Here is a 21313-nt window from a genome sequence, read left to right as displayed (position 1 = left end):
TATGACATACTTCCGTTAGGTGCCTAATAGGGAAGCATTAGACTGTGTAAGGGTGTAGCTCATGTGGTTGGATGCTGAGTTGTCATCCAGGTAACCCGAGTTCGAATCATAATGTTTTCTCATTTTTTAAAGCTTGATATTATTATTATTATTATTATTATTATTATTATTATTATTATTATTATTATTATTATTACTATTATTACTATTATTATTATTATTATTATTATTAAGTTATTATTATTTTAATTCACTTTCAGGTGTCAGTTCCTATATTCAAAGCCATGTTGAAATATGCGTGATATGCATCAAAATTGATAAACGAAAGAGAAGTGTTTGTGAATGTGAAGGATATCTGTTTCGCAGCAGAAGTGCGGAAAAATGTGTGTGACTGTGGACAACCTTCTTTCATTTGCTGTGCATGGTGCAGGAAATATGTATGTTTTGTGTGTTTTTATGACATCATAATGAATCGGGTACAAAATAAAATGAAATAGCTGCTGTAGAAATAGAACAGACGCCAGTGACACATCTTACCTTCCTACGTGAGCAGTATTTCATTGTTTATCCTTTACAGTACAATGTTAGTTAATTAGTAATTTGTTTAAAACATGATGAAGCATTCAATAGATTGAGAAATATGATATAGGTATGTAAATAGATAACTTTGATCACAATATTAATCATTATTAAAAGAAAAAAAATATAGAACCAGTTAAAATTCGAACTCAGGTTGCCTGGATAACAACTCAGCATCCAACCATATGGGCTACGCTGTTACACAGGCTAATGCTTCCCTATTGAGTATCTAACGGAAGTATGTCACAAACAATAACCAACATTTCCAAAACGAGGGGTCATTGACCACCCATACCAGGTATGACTTTAAACAGTACGTCTTGTACTTTCATCTCACACAATCTTATTCCATTCAGTGATATATAGAGCATGTTCTCTCCTTGTTAGTCTTAGCATACATTACGACCGACTGCTATTTGTACGTAATACCAAATTATGTGCCATTTGTATGACACTGTTTATTTAAAACGCTTCCAAAGAAGCGAAGTAATTACAGATAATGAACTTAGTTATTCGTTATAAAAAGAATTGTACTAATTTGTGATGCTAATTAACTAATCCTTGGTCAATGATATTCGGCTCTTATAATTAATTAATGAAGTTAATTCTTCTAATCACGGATTAAATAACTGGCTGGATGGTAGAAAATGCACTTCAGAGGATTGAATAATTAAAAATGTATTAAGAGACTGGGAAAGAGTTGATGTAGCTGCCTAAACTCTGAACATCGCAGCGCAGATGGTCCCGACTTTCAACAGTGAAACGAAGCTAATCTAATTATCTGTTTTTCTTGCTGTAAAATAAAGGCTTTAGGATATTGCAACCGTAATGCTGAAAGTCACTGTAACGTTATTTGTAATTTTTGTTGTGGATGTCTTGCAAATGACACGCACGGCTCTGTCATTTGTGCTCGTAAATTTCAAATTTTATAGATATAAATTGTATCATGGGAATAATTACGTTGTCATAGAGATTAATCTGAAAATATTTCTTTAAGGGAACGTATAGGTAAAATTTTTAAATTCTACAGTTTTGACCCTAATGAGCTGAAATTTACTAGATAATATGCCACTCCTAATGTACAGTATATTTAGTAGTACAATTTTCATTTTTATCAACAGTAATCTCATTAGGGGTTTTGATTTATCTACAGAAAATCAAAACTCGAGTGGGATTTAATTGACTATTACACGATTAGAAGAAAGCATATAAAAGAAATGAAGTACTCTAATGCAATAAAATATCAACTGACTTACTAAAATTCTATTTAACTAATATTACCTTCACCAAAACGTTTGAACGGAGCCCCATTTTTAGTAGACTATCTATGCAGGAAACAAATGACGATCGCAAAGCATGTTTTATAGTACCGTAAAGAATTTGCAGTTTGAAATGTTGGAAAACAGTGAAACAAATACTAGGGAAGTGATAAAAACAAACAAATGCTAGGGAAGTAATAAAAATAAACAAATACTAGGTAAGTGATAAAATTATAGTAATAAACAGCCATGATTGATTGAAACACGCTTTCGTACTGTTTTATTGGTCCAAAAGTAGTATGACGTAGTAAAAGTGTAAAGGCCCATTCACAATAAAAATTAAACATAACGGAAGCGTTAACTTAAAAATGTAAACGTTACGGCAAAATCACATCATTCCTGATGGGGACATAAACATAACCGCAAAGATACTTGGTAACCATATTCTATTGTATACTTCAACGCTCCACGATTGAGTTCTGTTTGCAAATCACGTAAGCATAAGCATGAAAGTATGGAGTTCGCAAACTTTCATGTTAACGTCTAACGGCAATGTTAATGTCAGTGTTTATGTGAATCATTATGAATGACCCATTTGGTAGCCTGGCCGCAAACTTCTATGTTTATTTTATGGTTATGTTTAATTTTCATTATGAATGGGCCTTAATAGTCAATGTAACCATTTTTAGATATATATTTTTTACATTATTTGAAATATATTATATAAATACTGCCACACGATGAAGGCAGAAGAATTTATCTTTTTTAAAAATATGAGTTTTATTCGTTCTATATTTACATAAAATTTTGTCATATTATTTTGTCCAATTTCTGTTAGTTTCAGAGATAAACATTTTTGAATGTGATGAATACTAATTTTAATTTTCTTTTTGTAATTTAATCGTACTTATCAGTTGAAAATTTATGAAATATAAAGAGTACAAAAACTTCGTATGACAAAAATTTTTAGTTGTATTTTCTGACTTGTTGTTTGTTGTTCAGTCAACTGTCCGAAGAAAGGTCTGAAGCTCACAAGTGATACCAATAAGGCACCACTTATGAGGTAAGTAGGCAAGGAGGTAATGGGGTAGGGTGGCCAGTTCCTTTTCTCTTCCATATTTTCTGAGTATACGTTGAAAATTTGAAGCAAAATGCTTAAAAACTCCATCATGTGGAATGTTTTACATATTGAGAAATGTAAAAAAAAAAAATTCGAGAAAAACAAATTTTATATTAGGCCTAAGCTAGTGTTTTCTACATCTGGCATACCTATGAATACTTTAAATGACTACTAGGAAGAAAATTAAACTATATTTAGAATCTTGGAAAGATAGTAATTAATTAATATATAAAAACAAAAAATCGCATTTTCTTTTACGTTTTTGGTCAAATTTCACCTGTGCATTCCCTTAATGGTGGAAATACATAAATTCTACATACAATAAAGAACAATTTGTAGTTTCAAAATCTTAGAACGGTTAATAAAAAATATTTACATTTAGGGAACAGTGAACAAACATTGGCCATTGTCATCAGTAAGAAAAGAAAGGAAAATATTTTGCAGTGAATTTGGAGTAGGATTTTATGATAAAAAGAATAAAGATATGGTGGAATCAACTGATACCTCGATTTTGTCACAAATTTAATGCGATTCTACATGACAGAAAATGTATAATTACCATTATTGTATCTAGTAAAAACAATACAAGGAACTTTTTGTGATTACTGGAGCCCAATCCATCTCTCTTATAATACGGCATTCATTTTTAGTCAATGCAGTGAGCTGTGATCAGAGCTTGTGCTTAATGAAAACAGAAGCTGATCTGTAAATATGCTCTCAGTAAGCTCATTTACTGTTTCTACCAGTGTTGCGTACACAATAGCCTTTACGTATCACCTAGAACAAAACCAGGAGTGAAGTCAGGGGAGCGTGCAGGCCAAGGTTACAGTTTCCCTAACTCGGTGATCAACATGAAGGAAATGACAGAACTGATACAAGTAAAGACACCACTGCTCAACTTTATTTACGTTTTCAGACAGACTCCTGCAACGACTGACTCACGAGTCACAAAATGCTGTAGATACTCCAATTCTCATATCCGGTCATGGGTTTCTCGGTGAAAAATCTTCACCATTTCACCCTCTAATCCCCCCGAAATTTGAAAAGGTCATTCAATTACATCCTGTATAAGGTAAGCCCAATCCTTCCCAGATTCAGTACTCTTAGAGAACACATTTTCTTTCTGAAGACAATCTCATAACCCTGTCCCTGATATAAAGCGATTCAAGTGAAACATAGTGACGTTGAATTTAGATTGTGAATTACCTTTGCAAATGGAAGCAGCTACTACTACCACTACTACCACTACCACTACGATCACGACCACTACCGCTACTACTGACAAAGTTGATCTGAAAAAAATGTATATCACGGTATTCCTCCCGTAAGGCCTACAGTCTACTTTCAGTTGGGAATTCTCGATAGAAACTTTGTTTCGCTCACTTCATTTAATAATAATATTTATTTATTTAACCTGGTAAAGATAAAGTCATCACAGCTTTTCTCCTCTACCAGAGGGTTACAACTACAATATGAAGAATACAACTAAAATTATAATAATTACAGTTAGTATTAAATTTACAATAAATTGAATAAAGTCACCGTACTAAAAGATTACCTGATTAATTAGAGAAACAAAGAAAGATTTTTTTTATTGAAGTACCATTTAAACTAGAATAATTATATAATTTCGGAATATGTATTATGTGTCTTTCTCGTGTTAAATTTTACAGTACCTGGTTTACATGTTTCGGTCTGTTCTTGGCCTTCTTCAGAACTGGTTGTTGCTAATCTTGGCGCCTTTTGTTTTGTTTCCTGTGGGAGTGTGTTCGTGTAGTGTAATGTGGAGTCAACGAGTGTGTGTGTTCTGAAATTGAGTTGTGTGTTGAGAATTTTATTTGGATGTGTTTTTGTGTGTCTGTACATCCAAATGAAATTCTCAACACAACTCAATTTTAGAACACACACACTCTTTGACTCCACATTATACTACACAAACACACCTCCACAGAAAACAAAGAAAAGGCTCCAAGACTAGCAACAACCAATAAGATGGGCAATAACAGGCCGAAACATGTCAACCAGTTACAGTAAAATTTAACACGAGAAAGACATGTAATACATATTCCGAAGTGATATAGTGTTAAAAGTTGTGTAATCAAGATGTATACTTATATAATGATGAAATTACCGGAGATTGAAATATTTTGTGATAAAATAAGAGAACCATTTACAAGAAGCAATGTCTCAACCTGTCTCGATTATTGACCAAATGCCTAGTAAGTTTCGTTTGAATTTAATTTTATTTCGTCAGTCCCTGATACTATACTTGTTTTTTTGAAAGATGGGACATGACAGGAGCGTTGCGATCGGAAAAACAACTGAATGTCACATAGCGTGGTAGGTCTGTTACTATGGTAACAACGGTTGAGTTGTCAAACTTACCTTTCCCACGTGGCGAGTGCTTAACAGTCTCTTGGTGACATTAATTTATTGTGCACACAAGTTACCATTGGTACGTTTCGTCTTTGATTCTCTGTCGATTTTTGTATTGTTTTCTTACCTTCGCGTCAATTGTCAACGAACGTTTTAACGTCAGCCATCTTAACGTCATCCAAAAAAACAAGTATAGCAGGTAGCTAATTCCAGAGGCTTTGGCAGGGCTATTGTGAAAGAGGACGAGTATGAGGATGTGCGATGGGAAGGTATTTTTAGTATTGTTTCTTGGCGAGAACGTGTGTTCAGATTAAGATGGGAGGAAATACAGGGACATCATTTTATTTTTACTAACATTTTTAATATTAACCTGGCTATACCTTTAGAGAGCCGGAAACACAGTTTGCTACCCCCTTCCACGACTGTAGTTCGATGATACTGGCGTAAAACACAAACAAATCACTCTACTAGGTATAGGAGGGAAGAAAAGTAGTTCATCTATTCACGTAAACTAGGAAATATCGCGATTTTGAGTTCGATAATTTTCATTAGGTTTTTGTTTAATCAAAATACAGTACTGTATTAAGAATAAGTGTTTGTACTCACAAACTGAGTTATCCATGCGAACGTATTCATTATGCAGTGTATATTATACTGTCTACAGCACATTAGCGTACAGTATAGAGAATGAAGTTAAATTAAAAAAATAATCATAATATGGATATTTAAACACATTTTTTAAAATGGTGGCAGTTCATTTCGATACAGGCTTCAGTTCTTTTGTGCATATTATCGCACTATAGATTATTACATCTAATCCCAATTACCAGTTTCGTCCTTCGTACTAGTAACTCATGTTGAAATAATTCTATACCTACTCTATAAAAGAGTACCTTACGTACTGTAAATTCACTCTTCACTTCTGCCCAACCCGCAGAGATAAAATTACTCAGACATGCCACCTATTGTCCGTCCAAGTGGTTATGCCGCAGGATCGTAGAAAGAGGGGAAATCACGTGACAGTTAATTACTTAACGACGCCCTTTTATTTAAGTTATTTTAAACAGTTGTATAATATTACGTAAATGTCCAATTCCTAACAGAAATTAATGTTTTCAGAAAAAAGCTAAGACAGCCCAGATTTTACAGAGAGAGGACCAGAAGCAGGTGGGGGAAATCGGGATGCGACGTAGGTAAACGGACAGTACCTGTGCGAAAATATAATTCGATATTGAAAGCTCTTTCGTCACTGGAAAACGCGAACATATTTCTGGAACGTACTATACTCACTAACTTAGTGCTGTTTACTATATGCGGTCTTGATTCTGTGTGGAGGACGGTTGAACTTCATTAGTAGAAGGGGTGGGAGTGAAGTATATTCAAAAACTTAGGTACAATAAAAATTGAAGTAAAAATAAAAGATGTCCCTGTATAAGTAAAACGAGATGATAGTTACGAAGGAATAGAAGAGGTTAAGATTTCGAAGAGAAGGAGAAGTGAAAGTAAATTTATTCTTTATAGGAAACTTATGGGAAGTGATTGTAAGTAGCTCACCGGTGAAGTCCCTGGGAGAGGCGAGGAACGCCAATTCCTCTGGCACAGCCGAGTCCCTCTCCGGGTAGCGGTACTGGGATAATCCTCCGCTGTAGTAGTTAGAGCCTGCAGTCGCCAGATCTCGTTGGCGGCGAGAGACTGCTTCGATGGCGGTCCTCAAGCTGTCACTGGGCTGTTCATCCTGTCCCTGGGAGAGGGACAGCAGCACCAGCAAGCACAGCAACGCCGACGTCCAGGAGTGCATCGTGCTGATACAGCTGCGTGTCTGCAAGCACAAGGACACAAATAACATTATTGACTAGAATTTGTGGCCTGCGATGACATCATTTTAGATTGCTGATTAAATATTTATCTGAAATCTATACAGGGTGTTCTAAAATTCCCCTTACAAACTTCTAGAACTTGTTAAGGGGACTGAGTAGATAATATTTTGAATTGGAACCCATGTCCGGAAACGTACTGTTTCCGTACTACAGCCGTTTGAAAACATATTTTTAAGTAAGTAATTTATTTTATTATGAGGCGTGACCCAGTACATCACTTGTTTTACAATTCAACTCATTAATAACCAAAGAAACAAAATGTAAACTGAATCATTTGTCACAAACACTTTTGTTTACAGTTCAACTTAAACTGTTTTTGTCCTTTTCAAATGATGGTTCACACTCAAATCCACTACAAATGCGGTTCGATGTGGCGACCACCAACTTCGTTGCACGCATTGTACCTACGAATGATGTTTTGTTAAACGCGCTCTATCACACCTGGTGTATCTGCAATCTCTCCTGCAGCGACCACAACTCGTGCCACCAGATCTTCTGCTGTCTCTACAGGAGTCTCATAAAACAAACTCTTTATACGACCCCAGAGGAAAAAGTTCAATGGAGTCAAATCCGGTGATCGTGGAGGCCATGCAATTGGACCACCTCGGCCTATCCATCTTTGTTCGAATCGTCGGTCCAGATGTTCCCGAACAGCAAGTGAAAAGTGAGGAGGTGCGCCGTCATGCTGAACCGAGAGGTAGGATAAACGTCAATTGACATCACATAATCTGACGTAAACACCCCTCATCATGTAACGCTGCAGGCGGACGAATCGCGAAGCTACTACTTGTTGAGACACGTGACGTACGTTCAGGCAGTGCTTGCTTTCAAACGGCTGTAGCACGGAAACGGTACGTTTCCGGACATGGGTTCCAATTCAAAATATTATCTACTCAGTCCCCTTAGCAAGTCCTAGAAGTTTGTAAGGGGAATTTTAGAGCACCCTGTAGAGTGGAAGGAAACCACAGAGGTGATAGATCAAGTCAATTCGAACAAATCTTGTCAAATAAGTTTTATCCATGACCGTAACGAAAAACATGCCTTTACTAAATACTTTTGCGTTTGTAAAGTAGGCTTTTATTCAACATTACTTTATTCCACTAGTGAGATAAAGACTTTACCTCACAGTTCATTAGTATTTTCCTAGTACCCGGGTACACACGTATACTTTTCCATTCAACTATTACTCAATAAGTTAATATATTAGTTACTAGATGTCACTACCTCTACTTCTTTATTACCATTTCTTAAATATACATACACTCAATCTCCTCCTCTTTTCTCTATCTACTAAGTCGTAATTTGTGCATTGCATTCATATCTAGTATGTATTTTTTTTTAATTTGAATTAATTTACCTTTTGGGATGCAAGGAGGATTGAACCTACGAAATTGCGTTTATAGGATTGTATAACAACACGCGTTAGTCAACTGAGCTAAACAGACACGATGATTAATTACGTTTAATATTCCTCTTACGTTTACCGAAGTAAAATATGAAATTATTTTAATCACATTAGTCCCGTGAACACTTCTAAATTATCCCTGGAACTTCAAAAAGACGAAAATACACGTCTGAAATGAAAAAAAAATATATATTAAAATTATGTAATTAATTATAATTTATTTATCCAACGCCTTAGATACCATTCTTTACTAATCACTGCCTCCTACATCATAATCTATCTAGTACACGTATCGATTCGAAAATCCATGCCATGATATGTGATTATAAGAGGGCTTATTTTCAATATATTTTATTTTATAAAACATAATTTTTCGTTATGGTCATGGATAAAATTACTTTTGGTACTTGTGAGCGTGATCTTTATTGCGCTCGTGTAATTTAAGCACGAGGCGTCAGCCTCGTGCTTAAATCTTTCCACTCGCGCAATAAAGATGCACTTACCTCACAAGTACCATAAATAACTATTTTGATATGCCCAATTGTTCTGAGAATACGAAATGTAACGTGTTGCAACACTGCAACACTCCTTGCGGTCATTGCTCCGCAGTGGGGGGGGGGGTGAGTGTAACTGCAGTGATCCACTTCGCAAGACTTGCGTTCTTTTCTAAATTAATTGTTTTTAATTTCTTCAATTATAACTTAAATGGAGATTGAGTTACAGAATGTGTATTCGTAATAATGTTATTTTCAGTTTACATCAAACGTAAACGAATCTTTAATGGAAATAGCTTTGTTTTATAAGAATGCACTATATTCTTTACTGTTTTGTAAAAGCAAAGAAATCCACAGATAAGTTACTGTGAATGTTAAATAAGTTTCAAGGTATTAAATTAAGAGTTAAAGTGGTTATAGTGTAATAAAAAAATGTTAAAAATCAAGGTTCGAATCTCGGTCGGGGCAAGTTACCTGGTTGAGGTTTTTTCCGGGATTTTCCTTCAACCCATTACGAGCAAATGCTGGTAACTTTCGGTGTTGGACCTCGGACTCATTTCACCGGCATTATCACCTTAATTTCATTCAGACGCTAAATAACCTGAGATGTTGATACAGCGTCGTAAAATAACCCAATAAAATAAAATAAAGTTAAAAATCAAACAGTTTGCGTAATTATTTGATTCAATACTTTGTTTTCATCAACGACGTCTACACTCCTCAATAACAGTTAATAAAGTGTCGTTACAAAATCCATAAACAAAAAGCATGTCTGCATATTCACTATACGAATACATTAATTGAATGTGAATTGAACGTGTATTCAGTTGTGTGTGTTGCGCTGGGGTTGCAAAGCTCAGATGCTGCCGTGTGCAAAAGATAAAGTATAGTACAAGAAACCGCAAGACGTTCCAGCATTTCCACCTTAATTTCTCCCCAACGCAACGGTTGAACTTCGATCATGGTATATAAACTTAACTCGATGTAGGTTAACCAAAACTACATTATTCTGAAGTAATTCACATTCCTCCTGAGATATTCTGTATGGAAGGCATCTGGGAAGTACATGGTTTAATCATCGGAGCGAGGGGCGCCATCCCACGATCAACTGTAAACACTATCAAAATATTTGGAATCCATGATATCATTCCTAAAATAATTACCTCTAGCATTAAACGATCTGTGGCAATTCTGAAAAATCATTTATACGGAATATCATAATTCCCCCTCCCCCACTTTTCTATTCGTTAATGTGTGATTGTTACAAATATATGTACAATTTTATTATTTCTTAAATTTAAGCTTTAAGTTCACATTTAATTTGACTCGTCTATTTACTGCAATCGTTATTATTCTTATATGTGTATTATTCTGTGTTTTTGGCAACCCAGGATGCCTGGGCAGACTATTTCTTCGAAATAAATAATTATATATACTTTTAGTATATCGATTATTGCTGTGTTACATTTCTAGACAAATACCTTTAGATGCAGTGCAGTTAGTTTGGGTTATATTAGGATTGTGTACTTGATCCTGTACCGAGTACACTACCTGATTTTGTTTTAGGCATCGTCATTTCATCTGACAGTGCTTCAATTCATCGACTAAAGGTAGGCGCCCACTTAACGGAACGGATCCATACGGTGCGTTCGGATTTTTATTCTTTACATTATTTTAAATGGAGCATCGCTTACTTGGCCCTATCGCCTCTGTTCGCGTGACCGGATTCCGATCAGAGAATTTTAAACGGATTTCCGTACGGTCCAAGATCGAAATAGAGAATGTCATGGCAAATATATCGATTGCAAGGCCTTCAATCGTGGTAATATTGAAGATACAATCACAGTCTACTATGTACAGTCACGAAGCTTGAGTTTTGAAGGTGCTAGAAACAATAGACTGTGACGGTACTATTTTGCATTGCCTGTAATGAGGCGATATTAGCGATCCTAGTGGTGAGCAACTATCTAATGTGCTGAACTGAACCCGCGCTATGATATCGATGAGATATTATGCGAATTAATGATGGCGAAATGACTCCTAGGTCAAACGCCGAAAGTTACCCAACAATTCTGCTTCAATCATATCAGGAGGTTCGAGCAACAAATGTATGGTAAAGAGTACTCCATCAATTTCACAGGATTCACTTTGGAAAGAATCTAACTTTTATTATTTAAAGTGATACGCCACTGGCCTACTTCCTGTTAGAGCTGATTGATGAAATCAAGTTCTAGTGAAAGTTCACATGTGGTTTAGTTATAAATATTTTTGTCTCGAAAATTTTCATGCACTAGTTTCCGAAATAAATGACTGTTGCGGGTGGTCTGAATCACTCTGTATGGTAAATTATAATTGCAAGACAAAATATTGCAAGACTTTCACAACAATAAAAAGAACATTAATTCATTCATTGATAGTGTTCTGCCGAAGGGTAGGTATTTAACTGCAAACTCAGCATTCTGCAGTCTCTCCTATTTTCTGCCTTCTTCTTTGTCTCCTCATATGATTCATATATCTTAATGTCTTCTATCATCTGATATCTTCTCCTGCACCGAACTCTTCTTCAGCTCACCATTGCTTCCAGTGCATCCTTGAGTAGGCCAATTCCTTTTTCTCTTTCTGATCAGTTTCAACATCATTCTTTCTTCACTCACTCTTTCAAACACATCTTCGTTTCTTATTCTGTCTGTCCATTTCACACGTTCCATCTTTCTCCATATCCACATTTCAAATGCTTCTAGTAGTTTCTCTTCACTTCTTCGTAATGTCCAAGTTTCTGTCCCATAAATGTCACACTTCACACAAAGTACTTCTCTAGTCTCTTCCTTAGTTCTTTCTCCAGAGGTTCGCAGAAGAAGATGCTCCTTTTCCCATTAAAAGCTTTCTTAGCCATTGCTATTAACCTTTTGACTTCTTGGTAGCAGCTCATGTTACTGGTTACAGTACACCCCAAGTATTTGAAGCTGTCCACTTGCTTTACTGCCTCATTTAGAATTCGCAAGTTTACCTTCTTTACTTTTCTTCCTATGATCATGGTCTTCGTTTTGTTGGTACTTATCTTCTTTCCATACTGCTCATAGCTGTCATTTAGCTATAGTAGCATATCTCTTGGTCTCATCTCCTCTTCTGCTAACAACGCCATATCATCAGCAAATCTTATACACTATATTCTTCTTTCTCTTACTATCATTCCTCCCGTGTTCTGAAAACAGTTCTTCACTCCAAGTAGATGTTGAACAGGGTAAGTGATAAAAGGCATCCTTGTCGTACTCCTCTCCTTATTTCACTTCCTTCTGACGTTTCTTCTCCTATCCTGACTTTGACTCGTTTCATATAAAGGTTACTGAACAGCCACCTCTCTTTCCAACCCACGCCAATTTCTTCAGGATCCCGATCCATTTATTCCAATTCACTCTGTGAAACTCCTTTTCTACGTCCACAAATACCACATACACTTCTTTATTCTTCTCTAGGTATCTTTCGCCGATTGTTCGTAAACCTCTGTTAAAACATGACAAACCAATTTTACGACTGTGATATGCAATCCACTAGGCTTACAATAAATATATATTTATATTTCTACATTTTAAATGAAAATATTTTCCTTCTTTCGAATGAGCAATGAATTGTACTCCACGAAACTTCTTTCAATTTCGCAAGAAGTTACTAGTGCACACACAGAATGTTGTTTGTTGTTCTCTAATGCCAGGCGTTTGACAATAAAGTCATTTGACCTCTTGCACTCCAATATTTTTCAAAGATATTATCATGGTCAGCCACTGAAGCACAGATTTTGAGGTGTTCCGAATCCATTTCTTGGTTTGAGTTGCACAATGGACAGTTAGGGGACTGATATATTCCAATTCTATACAGGTGTTTGGCCAAACAGTCATGGCCTGTTGCCAATCTAAATGCAGCTATAGACGATTTTCGTGGTAAATCGGGAATTAACTGTGGATTATGATGCAGAGAGTTCCATTTTTTCCCTTGAGATTGTGTTATCAATTTTGTTTGTTGAAGTCTAAGTATGTAGATTTAATAAATCTCTTCAAAGAGTAATATGTAGATTTAGTAACAGGTTTGTAAGTAGCAGTGCTGCCCTTCTTTGCTAAAGCATCCGCATTCTCGTTTCCCAGGATTCCACAATGGGATGGTATCCATTGGAATACAATTCTTTTATTGAGTGATATTAATTGAGAGAGCATTTTAGTTATTTCTGCTGTTTGAGATGAAGGTGTGTGTTTAGAGACTATTGATAGAATAGCTGCTTTGGAGTCTGACAATATAACTGGATTCTTAAATTTATTGATGTGAAATAGAAGATTCCTGAGGCTTTCACTTATTGCAACGATTTCTCCATCAAAACTTGTTGTTCCATATCCAAGAGATCTATAAAGTGAGAAGAGACAGCACGTAACACCTGCACCGGCACCTTGTTCTCTGGAGATCAAGGATCCGTTGGTGTATGAATGAAGCCAGTTTTGTGGAGGGTATCTAATATTAATTGTCTCTAAAGACAATTGTTTCATTATTTTAGTGCTTACTTCTGATTTCAGTATTTCTTCTGTTAAATTTAGATTATATTCTATATTTAATAGAGTTAAAGGGTTTGGTTTAATTTGTAAGTTTTCTTTTAAATTCGGGATATTGATTTTCTGTTTTAATTCTTGAACCATGGATATGAAACTTTTTTGAGTTTTCAATCTACAGAGAATGCCAATTGTTTCCAGATAATCGGATAAGTTTTTCATATTGAATCAGTGCTTTTTCTTCTATTGTCATTTTGATGCTGTTAATATTAGTGAGGAATCTCATAGAATCTATTGGAGTTGTTTTGATTCCACCAGTAATGAGCCTGAGAGCTTGGTTTTAAACATATTCTATTTCGTTTATGAAAGGTGAAGTAATTAAAATTTCTCCGCAGTATGTCAGCACTGGCTGTATAAACATTTTGTATATAGTATTCAAAGTATTCCTAGAGCATCTCCATTTCTTTCCTGCTAGTCTTTTTATAAGGGAGAAATGTGATAAAATACGTGTATTGCCATGATCCTCTTCCATCAAAACATGCAAATCTTTACTGATTGTAATAGAGTCATATGGGGTAGAGTGGGTTGTGTGTTTATGATGTGGTTATGTCTTTCAATGTCCTATACAGGGTGGCTAAAGCAGTTTCAATCAGACTAATAATAGACACCTAACCATGTTACAATCGGTACCCTTTTCTTGTATTATCTTCTGCGCTGACTGTAACGAACGTGCCGTTTGCGTGAGCTGTCATCTATATCCCATAGCACAGCTAACCTGTTTTCTTCACTCTGTGACCAAACGCTGCCTTTAACCATAACATACATGACACGTTTATGAAAGAAATGTATATTAAAGGGGCGTAAAAAGTAAATAGGGCATTCTTTTACATGCATTTTTCTTAAATATCAAAATCTTATGTATCTATACACCTAACACTCTGTATAATACAGTCAATAGCCTACGCGCTGTTATTCTATTCGTAAACTCGCGCGTAGCAGCGAAGATGCTCAAAGAAAACACAAGCAGTAGACGATGAAAGATGCATTTACACAGGGAAATAACTTTTGATACAATGTTTGTATTGAGAGCCTTTGTAGGTGCTTTGATTATAATTTGAATATCAATTACTTAATTAAAATGCAAAGAAGCAAAGAACTCTTCTCTTGTGCATTCAAAAGTTGAAGTATCATCAGGCATGATAAAAAAGGAGTAGTTTATTGGTAATATTAAGTTCACAGGAACAGTTTTCAATTTAGACTACGCTTTCCTCCAGGCTAATTAAACGAGATAAAAAGTTCTTTTTGAAGTCTTTTGAGGAATGAGTCGATATCATATGCAGGTGAAACTTTAGAAGACTTACTTGTTATATTTTAATTTTTCTGATGTAATGGAAGAACGGAACTGGTCATGCATGAAATTAATTTTTATGGCTTGAAAGTTTGTTGACTGTCGGTTCGTAGTATCTAATTTAATTATGGTCTTCTCTAATGACATTGCGGAAAATTAATTATTTTTTAACAGCCACTCTTAAAAGTAGATGTTTTAACGCTAATCAAGTGTGCTAAAATTGGCTACTATACAGTAGAGTACTAAAAGTACTTTTAACACTAGTGCGAAAAGTATTTTTAACACTGACTTTCAACTGTGTGCTCCGATTGTCAATTCTTTCTCACCAGATGTCACACGGCAACCATTGCAGCCGATCAATAAATCGATTCAAACAAAGCAAGGCTACTTTTAAAATATCTCTTTTTTTGTTAAGAAACGTACACAAATGAAATAAATTGCTTCAACAACTATATATTATTTTAATGTACCGAAGTACATCAGATATTTCCATGCAGATATTCTGTGTCATCATACGATGAAAGAGTAATGGAACGGAGAAAAATTCTCTCCGGCTCCGGGATTTGAACCCGGGTTTTCAGCTCTACGTGCTGATGCTTTATCCACTAAGCCACACCGGATACCCACCCCGGCGTCGGGCAGAATCGTCTCAGTTTAAGTTCAAACTCTTGTGTTCCCTCTAGTGGCCGCCCTCTGAACTACATCATAGATGTCTATGAATGTAGGACTGAAGTCCTCACATGTGCTGAGGTGCACTCGTTATGAGTGACTAGTTGGCCGGGATCCGACGGAATAAGCGCAGTCTTAAATCACGAAGTGATTTACGCATATCATATCATATCATATGAGGCACTCAGAAGCAAAGTGATACAAGTGACATTTACTAAGTTTTGAGATAAGTGACTTTGAAGTTGAAACGGAAATTAAAAAATCTGTTACAGGACTATGTTGCTGTAAATTTACAGTTGTATATGTTGGTACATATATTTTTTAACTTCTAAATAGAAATTATCTATTCTAAAGAGTTTAGATGAAATAGGGTCCTAAAGTCATTTGTATTATTTTGCCACGAAAATATTTTTGTGGAAAAGTAATATAAGTGCAAGGGTTTTCAGTATTTTTATATTATTTAAAACAAGAGCAAGGACATTGCTTACAACATTGAAACATTTCTGACTTAACAGCACTTGAGCTTTCTTATTATCATATTATAACAAAAAATGTGTCTGTATAACCGAAAGAATCAATCAATCAATCTTCTTAATGTATCCAGTTGTTTGCTGACAACATAAAGTCAACTATATTCCACTGTAGTATTTTCAATTCTTCTTTTTTATAGTAAATGAGGGGTATTTTGATCGGTGTTCATTACAGATGCCTGTTGCTAGTAGCCAGAGTTGGGGTGTAGTCAATATTATATTGCAGAGATGTGTCTTCTGCAACTGATACTGACGATTTTAATTTACTTCTTTTGTGGTTTATGGATGGACAGTATAGAAGAATGTGTTCCAGATCTTCATCATGATTATTACACCACAGACAAGTAGGAGTATCAGAAAGGTGAAATCGGTGTTGGTGCAATTGAGTGACAATGTGACCTGTTCTGGCTCTTGTTAAAAATGTTTGAACATGTCTGGGCAAGTTTTTGTAAATTTCCAGGTCATTTGGTTTCTTTTTAACGGACTGTAAAATTTTTCCTTTGTCAGAAGAGAGCCAATTGTTGATCCATAAGTTTATAAAATGAAACTTTACTGAAGTAAAGGCATTGGATAGAGATATCACTTGAAGAGGTCTTGGTTTCAAATATGTTGCCTGTTTCGCAACGTTATCGCTTTCTCGTTTCCAGGTATATCACAATGACTAGGTATCCATTGAAATTTTATTTTCTAGTTCACTTATTTGTTTCTGAATTGGAATAATTCTATATGCGTATAGGTGTGGTACATATTTGATTACATTAAATATAGCCCCCTTGGAGTTGGTAAGTATGCAAATAGATCTTTCAGAAATTTGAGTAACACACTAAAGAGCAGCATCAATAGCTAGCAATTCAGTGTCAAGACTGGAGGAGGCTGAACATGGTATGAAGTAATTTTCTTGGTATTTTGGAATATAATACCCTGCTCCTGATGTTCCATTATTAGGATTTAGAGATTCATGTGTATAAATTTGATGGCAATCCTTATATGTGCTGCAGAGTAGTTTCATGGCATCTAACTTAAGAATGTATGGAGGATCATTTTTGAAATGATTTCGTGGAATTTGTATGCTATGTTCTGGAATTATCCATTTTCATGGAGGAATTTCATTTACAACTGGAGCTTTAGCATTGAATGCGTCTGTGATACAGACTGTTATTTCTTCTTTGTTTATTTTGTAGAAATTACATAGGATATTATCTGAAAGTTTGAAGAACATCTGAGATCTGGATGAGGCTTGCAATTTTAAATGTAATTTTAGATCCTTTTTTAATACATAGTGTCTGATTGGTTGAATATTATATTCAAATTATAGGGCAACAGTTGATGTGGTTTTTGGTACTCCGAAAGAAGAGGGCTAAGAAAATTTCAAATGTTAAATGAAATTCAGCCTTAGTCGCTGTTCATTACGTCACTAGCCTCATCTAATGAAGTCACATCTCTCTCTGGTGAAACATCTATGTTTCTGTCATGAAGTGCATCTGTAGTGTTCCTACCGCGAATATTCCTTCAACTTCCTCTTCCACGCACTTTCCCACGCCCTACAGTCCTTTTTATTGGCCCATCCTAATGCTTCAGGTCATCAAGGAAAGAGTAGTATATGAGTGGGATGAATTTCATTAGCTATTGGAAGTTGCTGCACTCAGCAAAAGTTATCCTTATTGGATCACTGTATAGTTGGTCCAGCTCAATGTGTTCAGGCCTTCCAAGAAGATGTTTCGAACATGTAATCTATTACCTCTCTCCATTATGGCAAATGAATTAGTCATACACAGAAGAAACGCAACAACACTATGTAAACAACGCACTTGTATTACTTTGCCTCTCAGCTAAAACTCTGAATGCATTGTAATACAAGTGTAAGGCCAACATGGAGCAGCACTAATTGGAACTACAGTTATATTACTTTTTCTCTGAAAAGAAGTGACGTTAAAGATTTAGAATATATACTTTTCTCACTTTTAAAAAAAATGTCACTTTTATTACTTTGCTTCTAAGTGCCTCATATATCATATATCATATCATATCATATATCATATCATATCTCATATCTCATATATCATATCATATATCATATATCATATCATATATATCATATATCATATCATATATCATATCATATCATATCATATCATATCATATGCCATTACATCATATTTGAAGAGTTCAGAACCAAGCGCCATTTACTAAAACCGTAGAAAACAAGGGTTAAAATGAAGTTATTACCATAATTCAATGGAAACATGTAGCAAGTAATATAAAGTATACACATTAAAACTAAATGTAGGTCAATCTTCATTAAACTGTGTTATTCACTTAACTTTAACCCTTGCTTTCTCCGTTTTTAATAAATGGCGCTTGGCCCACTATGGCTCTGAACCCTTCAATTGAGAGTAGCAATGTATGGGAAAAGGAAATTATGTTCGAGATCGTCCGAAACAGTCCTAGACAAATAGCAACAGTCTTGCCCGGCATCGGACGGTCCGAGACAGAATGTTCGATGCACTATACTACCAGTTAATTCGATATTTGAAGAGTTTAAATAGATAATGGGCCAAGTGAAAAAAATAAGTTTAGGAGAAAAACGAGTTTTTTTTTTCTAGGAAACACATTTTTAATCACACAATATATCTGCCAAAATTTTGTTAGTTAAAGTAATCATTAGGTCTGAGAAATATATGCCTTATACTACCAGCACGTCTCAGAGTTGGGTGAGTTAACGCAGTGTCTTTCGTTCGTTTGAACTCATGCTTATCATCACGGTAAGTTAGTCCTCAGCATTTGGGTGGTTGAAAGCCACTCCTTTGACATCGAAACACAACTATCTGCTAAAGAAACATTTAAAGACGTCATTTTCTTTGTTAAAGAAAAATTGCACTTTTTTAAAGACATTTTATTTTCTGTCTGTAGAAAATACACCTAATATAACATTGACAAGTATCAGCCTTTTTATTTCACTATGTTAATATAGTGCATTACGTTTTTGTTTTACATAATTTTTCATTTCATATATTGTTGCAGTGAATAACAAACACATTTTCAAATTTTCAAAGGAGAATGATTGCCTGTTACTAGAAAATGCAGCCTTTATATAGAAAAACTTCGTTCCACTTCTGCAGAAACAATCAGGACATTATATGAAAGATTTTACACAAGCATTATGTATTTCAAAATCTGTATCATTATTATAAATATTCTCATTTGAAATTGTCACAAATTTTACATAGAGGTAAACATCCATAATGTTTATCCAATATTGTTTCATCTTGTTTGCTACATTTTTTTCTTATTTCGTGTTTCATCTATTCGGTTTGTCACAATATCATTGACTGCATGCTGTTTTATGTCTGTGGAAAATACATCTAATATAACATTGACAAGTATCAGCCTTATTATTTCACTATGTTAATGTTACAGTGTATTACTTTTTTTTTTTTTTTCATAATTTTACATTTCATATATTGTTGCAGTGAATAACAAACCACATTTTCAAATTTTAAAAGGAGAATAATTGCCTTTTGCTAGAAAACACAGCCTTATATCTACAGAAACTTCGTTCACTTCTGCGGAAAAAGTGGGGGAATATTTTAAATATTTTACACAAGCATTATAGGCTATATCTCAAAATCTGTATCATTATTACAAATTTCCTCATTTGAAATTGTCACAAATTTCGTCCTCGACATCTTGCTATTATTCTTCTTCACAGGACGTTGAATGTTGCCTGTTACGAATAGCAGTATTCGGTTGTGAACTAAAGTTCACTGTTGAACGAAACACGCTGAAATCCCCCACCCCAGTGCAATTACGTACCGGTATACTCTATTTTATTTCAAGGAGTGCAGTTCGGTGGTTCCTTTGAACACCCACTTACATATTTATGACTTGCTACACAAACACCTCTGACAATTCCATTCATTGCACAGTTGCCACAATCCTGGTGACCCTCGAAATGAGACTGATGGGATTCTTGGAATTCGGAAAAGATGCGGCAACTGTGCCTCTACGTGGATTTGACGGGAGCCTGTCAATTCTTCTGAACAAGTGTTGTGATTGTTTACTGACAGGAGAAGACAAGATTTCCGTCACAGTAAGAAAGACATTTATTTATGACAACCAATTAGTAGGGGGCAGTAGAAGGTCTGTCGACAAAGTCCTTTCTATGAAACTGCACTCAATGAAAAAAATAGAGTATACCTAAAGTCAAAGGCGTATGAAGCTCAATGTAACGGCATGCAATTCTTAGCCCTAATAATCATAGTTTTACTTATTTATGATGCTATTTTTAAATTCGCGCTCATTCAAGACTATGAAAAATATTATTAAAAATCAAACAGCGTGAAGTGTGACTTTGTGCTACAAAACTACGAAATATAACGGACTATGTGAACTCGCCTTTTTGGAATCTGTAAATAACTGATATACTCCCATTTTCTTTCTTGAATATCCGTCGAATATACAAAAAAATCTAATCAATAGTCGTTCTGTTACGCCTAAAGCGACATTGGTGAGCCCCAATAATTTCATCTACGCGTGGAGTTAATCTTCTAAAATGATAGAGTATTGGGCAGAGTTTTGTACGACGTCAATAAAAGTGATATTCCTCGAAAGTTAATATAGTTATTATTTTCCCCCTTCTTAAAGATAGGTCAAAACTCGGAAGTGCCAAGTAGTAGTTGAATTTACTTGCGAGACTGTTCAGTCTGTACATCTCATCTAGGGTTACCATCCGTCCGGCAAAAGGAGCATTCTGTCCTGTAGGCATTTGAAAACAATTTTAAATGTCCGGCATTTCGCATTTCAACTAGAATTAATATGAATATTGAATAATGTGCGATATTATGCATAGAATATCTAAATAAAATGGTGAAAACCTATGAAAGAATTTAACTGCTTTCAATGGTTGAAGCTGGAGCACATAAAAAAACATAAAATATGATGACCTATTGACATGCATTGAATTCTTACACTCTAAAAATGTCACTATTCATGCTTCTAAGCTATTTTATCTATTTTATTCTGCAATGTACAAAGATATGCCAATCAAGGTAATTTGGACTCAGATTTAAATTTAGATAAACAATGGTGCAAATTCTTCAATTCCAATAGTTCTGCGAGCACTGAAAC

At 35.1% G+C, this 21313-nt stretch overlaps 1 protein-coding gene across 1 annotated transcript in view; it reads right to left on the bottom strand.

Moving 5' to 3' along the window:
- The window catches only part of LOC138694124 (uncharacterized), a 563234-nt gene that overhangs the window by 82189 nt on the left and 459732 nt on the right, over positions 1 to 21313 (bottom strand). Inside the window, exon 2 of the mRNA XM_069817739.1 lies at positions 6889 to 7153. Within this exon, the coding sequence (XP_069673840.1) occupies positions 6889 to 7132 (244 nt within the window). The 5' untranslated portion in view covers positions 7133 to 7153. The remainder of the gene's footprint in view (positions 1 to 6888; positions 7154 to 21313) is intronic.

This window comes from Periplaneta americana, chromosome 2, assembly GCF_040183065.1.
Source record: "Periplaneta americana isolate PAMFEO1 chromosome 2, P.americana_PAMFEO1_priV1, whole genome shotgun sequence".
In the NCBI taxonomy this organism is placed as follows: Eukaryota; Metazoa; Arthropoda; class Insecta; order Blattodea; family Blattidae; genus Periplaneta; species Periplaneta americana.
This window is presented reverse-complemented; position numbering and strand designations above follow the sequence as displayed.